The 4,824-nt window shown below is 56.2% G+C and overlaps 1 protein-coding gene across 2 annotated transcripts in view; it reads right to left on the bottom strand.

Annotated features, from left to right (window-relative positions):
• The window catches only part of REEP2 (receptor accessory protein 2), a 9,329-nt gene extending 6,198 nt beyond the window's left edge, over positions 1-3,131 (bottom strand). For both annotated transcript variants that reach the window (XM_017500928.2, XM_017500929.2), the window contains exons 1-3: positions 2,907-3,131; positions 1,039-1,111; positions 688-764 (exon numbers count right to left, since the gene is read on the bottom strand). In XM_017500928.2, coding sequence (XP_017356417.1) covers positions 688-764; positions 1,039-1,111; positions 2,907-2,938 — 182 coding nt within the window. In that variant the 5' untranslated portion in view covers positions 2,939-3,131. The remainder of the gene's footprint in view (positions 1-687; positions 765-1,038; positions 1,112-2,906) is intronic.
• Between the last annotated feature and the right edge of the window lie 1,693 nt (positions 3,132-4,824).

A 4,824-nucleotide genomic window follows, 5' to 3' on the forward strand; every position in this document is an offset into this window, starting at 1 on the left:
GCAGTGGCATGAACTGAGCTCACTGCAACCTCCACCTCCTGGGTTCAAACAATTCTCTGCCTCAGCCTCCCGAGTAGCTGGGCTTACCGGTGCACCATCACGCCCAGCTAATTTTTGTATTTTGTAGTAGAGATGGGGTTTCACTATCTTGGTCAGGCTGGTTTTGAACTCCTGACCTTGTGATCCACCCGCCTCAGCCTCTCAAAGTGCTGGGATTACAAGCGTGAGCCACCACACCCAGCCCCTCTTTTTTCTTTTTTAAGAGACAAGGTCTTGCTCTGTCACTCAGGCTGGAGTGCAGTGGCATGATCATGGCTCACAGTAGCCTCCAACTCCTGGGCTCAAGTGATCCACATGCCACCACACCTAGTTAATTAAGATAAATTTTTAGTAGAGACAAGGTCTCACTGTATTACCCAAGTTGGTCTCAAACTCCTGGTCTCAAGTGATCCACTGGCCTTGGCACCCCCCCAAAGTGCTGAGATTACAGGCATGAGCTACCTCACCCAGCACTACTATGTTCTTCTGCAGATCAAGTTAGACATGAGAGGGGAGATATCAAGGACCCCATGGAATTGTTGGGAGTAGAAGGAACTTCACCCAAGCCCAATCTTTTGTTTGGGTGGCTGGGTAGAGAAAGGCAGAGGCCCTGGGCCCTGAGATGCAGGAGGGGACGCTGGACCTCACCAGGAGAGCACTATATCCGTGAGCGTCTCGGCCGTGGTGAAGAAGGCAAAGACGATCCAGTACATCATCCATTTCACCTGAGGGACAGAGGGCAGCGCTCACTGGGGCATGGGGCAGAGGGGACCAGTGACACCCAGGACCCCAACTCTGCCTGTCAAGCATGCCTGAGCTGGGGAGAATACCCAGGACCCCACTTCTGCCTGCCAGCCATTCTGGGTCCTCCTTTGCTGGTGGGTCTTGTTAGTGGCTGACAGCGTTGGTACAAAGTCACCCCCATCTGTAATAGGACCCAGTGTACTCCCCTTTCTCTGCCATGTGGGTTGGGTAGGGGGTGAAGGGTCATCCACTCACATATTCCTTCACGTTTTTTGTCTTCACGGCCTTGTATGAAGAATAGGCTGGGTACAGCGTGCCAAAGATGAGCCTAGGGAGGCAGGCATGGTTACCGGGCCCCTTAGCCAAGGGCAATGGCCTCTCCCTCCCAGCTCTGCATCAGCCTCTGGGTAAGTAAGGGGAAGAGGGACAGAACTCCCTGCTGGACTGATGAACTCAGGTCAGTGGGTAAGGGCAAAGCAGCGTGGAACATGCCCAGATAGCTAGGGTGATGCCCCTCCCCACTCCACTGTTCAGTTTTTCTCTAGCCCCTGAGGCAGGGAAAGACCCAGAGGCCACAGGGTACAATGTGGTCCCTTGCACTGTGATCCTTGGCTATGCACAAACATGTCATGGGGATGGGGAGTCAGGTCGCTGCCACAAGGTGTCTTCCTTCTTGACCTCATGCCCATTCATACTCAACTGCCCTTACCTTCCACCTCCCCTGTCTCAGAGCCAGGCTCTGTGAAGGAACCTGATACCACCTAACAGGGCACCCTACCTGGCAGTCAGAGGTACCACTGTGGCCCCGGGGCCCTGGGGAACAGAGGGCACAGGGGCAGGAGGCCCGGAGAGAGGCAAAGCGGCTTATTCTCCCATGTAAACACCACAGGGACGGCGCTCAGGGGAGGGCCGCTGGTGATCCAAGTGCAGAGTGCAGATAAGACACAGGCTGGGAAAAAAGAGGAGCAATGCCCTTTGGGGCTTGCCCAGGCAAGAGAGAAGCAGCCACCCCGAAGCCACATGGAGGCCTGAGGTCCCTCATTCCCCCTGGGGTGGGTAGGGGAAGAGGAGAGCGATCATCCCGAGAGTCTAGAGGAAACCAGGACAGAAGCACTTGGCTGCCTGGTGAGGCGCACGGAATGGGAAGAAAGGAGCAGGGCGGGGCTGCCGCTGTCAGTCCCCCACGATGGAGGCCGAGGGGCAGGGTCCTCATTAGGGCAGGGGATAGCTCCCAGGCCCACGAGGAGCCCCTGTCAGGCCCAGCCCCTTGACAATGTGTGGGTGCCGTGGGGCTGCCTGTTTCTACCTGGACAGGCAGGATACTTCCAAACTAGCCGGTGCGGGTGGAGTGGGGGGTAGAATCCTCAAAGACAAAGTCTGGGGTCGTGGGGAATGGTTTGTGTTCTCTCCTGGGGCCCGGGGAGGTGCCAGAGACAGCTCCACAGTGTGGCTGGCAGCCCGGAATGAAGGCCACCGCGCGTCCTCCCCCGGCGGCATCCACAATCCCAGGCTGAGCACACACATCTCTCCCAGTTACCGCCCACACTTTGTCCTCCGAGCATTTCTGCTTCCCAATACTCAGACTTCCTCTCTGGGGGGCCGTAAGTGCATGTGCCCTCGTCCCCAGTCTCCTGACAGTGAGTGGAATCGAGAGGCCAAGGGGCCTGGCGATGGCTCAGAGCTGTGGAATGGTGATGAGGCCCTGCCTTGCTCCACTCTCTTCCATCACCCTGTTCCCTCCCCCAGGGGGACAGGGCCCGGGTCTGAAGACCCCTCCAGCCCAGACCTGCTCGGTGGGGGAGGGGCCATGTCTGCCTCCCCTTCTAAATCAAGCCTTGCTGCTCAGCCTCTAGGATGGGCACAGGAGCAAGGACGGTAGAAATAAAAGAGGTTATTAATAAAGAATGTGGGTGAGGTCCCTGGGAAGCCAGGCCTGCCACGCTTCCCTAATATTCCCCTCTCCAGTCCTGGCTGCCACATCTCCATGTCTCTGGGGACCCCAAATAAGGAGGCAGCACCTTTAGGTGACTCTGCTGCACGAAGCTTCGGAGAAGTCCACCCGCGCTTTAACACCACCGCCCTCCATCACAGCCCGCATCACCCCCCGCCGCCGCCGCACTCACACCACCAGGCGAGAGATGATCCAGGACACCATGGCGGGGCCGGGCGCGGCGCAGGGCGGGGACCCGGCCCGGCCGAGGATGCAGCTGCCGGAGGCCGAGTGGCGGCGGCGGCAGCAGGAGCCGCAGTAGCAGCAGCAGCCGCTGCAGCAGCCGCCGCGGGGGCAGCGGAGCGCCCAGAGCCGCCGTTAAAGGGGAGGTCCCTGCCGCAGCGGCGGGCCGTGGGCGGCGGCGGCTCTTAAAGGGGAGGCCGGGAGGCCTCGGCGGCGGCGCGCCCCCCAGCACCTGCTGTGGCCGGGCACGCGCCTCCGATCCTCAGTGCCCTGCCTTTCTGGAATCGCTCGTTCATCTTTCTTGGGTTTCAAGCCCTAGGCTGTTGTCGTGGTTCCATCCTGAAATCGCCCCTGCCCACCTCCAGCGCTTACTGCGTGCCAGTCCCTGTGCTGACAGCTTCACTGCGTTGCCAGTGAATCCTCTTGACCACCCTATCAGGCAGGGGCTATAATTGCCCTCATTTTGAAGATAAGGGAATGAGAAGCTTAGAAGGTTCAATAATCTGTTGAGAGTCACAAAGCCACCAAGTCATGCTGCTAAGATGATCCCAGGAAGCCTACTTTAAACAGGTTATATCCCCCAACTGCTGACTAGCAAACTCTCTTCCTCATCACAGGCCCTGGAGACATCCACCTGAGCTCACAGGTATAGCCGCACCTGTCCACCCCACTCCTCATCCCCGTTGAAAGAGGATCTCCCCTGGCCTGATGATGTTTTGTTTTTTGAGACAGGGTCTTACTCTGTTGCTCAGGCTGGAGTGCAGGGGCACAATCTCAGCTCACTACAACCTCCACCTCCTGGGCTTGAGTGATCTTCTTGCTTCAGCCTCTGGAGTAGCTGGAACTGTAAACAGGCCGAAGCCACCAATGCCCAGCTAATTTCTGTACTTTTTTTTCTTTTCGCCAAAATGAGGTTTTGCCATATTGCCCAGGCTGGTCTCAAAACTCCTGAGAGCTCAAGAGATCCACCTGCCTCAGCCTCCCAAGGTGCTGGGATTACAGGTGTGAGCCACTGGACCGCTGGTCTGCTTTTTTAGGTTGCCAGCTCCTAAGCTTTGCAGGGGAACAGAGGTTTATGCTCTCAATGTGGTTACTCCCAACAAAGGGTCAGCTTTCTTTTCAAACAGAGGGGCTGGGAGAGGGGCCTGGGGCTCCAGTTACACCCCCATCAGCAGGCACTAGTGGCAGTGAATGTCCTGATTCTAAAGTCATTTATAACCAGAATGTAGGCTAGCCTGCCTCCTGATCTTCAGCAAAGCAACCAAACTCCAACCATCCACTACCCCCCAGCCCTATTGCTCTCCTTTCCTGTCCCATTTTAAAGCTTCTGCATTCCTCTACCCTTTATGTTGAGGTGTAATCCTTCTGGTGACCACAGCATCAACCTGTGCCCATGGGGCTGAAAGGACATATTCAGAACTGTGTATTTCAAAGAGTCATGGTATTATTCAAGCTCAGTATTCTTGAACCACACAATGGTCTATTTCTAACATAAATTATATTTCCAGGTTCAAACGCTTTAGAGGATGTTTCCCAAAAGGTTCCAGAGAAGCAGCCTCTGATAACCTCTTGCTATTCTTTACAACTTCCTCTCCAGAAAGCCTCTTCTAATTGGAATGCAGTCTGTTCTCACCCCACAATTAAGTACTTTAATTACTGCTTGATAAGTCCCATATGGGCCTTCTCCCACCATCTCTAAGGTGATCTATGGCCACGTTTCACGCAGACAGACAGGCTGTGTGCTTAAGAATCCCACCACAGGCCGGGCGCGGTGGCTCACGCCTGTAATCCCAGCACTTTGGGAGGCCGAGGCGGGTGGATCACGAGGTCAAGAGATCGAGACCATCCTGGTCAACATAGTGAAACCC

The sequence above is a fragment of the Cebus imitator genome, unplaced genomic scaffold, assembly GCF_001604975.1.
Source record: "Cebus imitator isolate Cc_AM_T3 unplaced genomic scaffold, Cebus_imitator-1.0 Scaffold274, whole genome shotgun sequence".
Lineage (NCBI taxonomy): Eukaryota > Metazoa > Chordata > Mammalia > Primates > Cebidae > Cebus > Cebus imitator.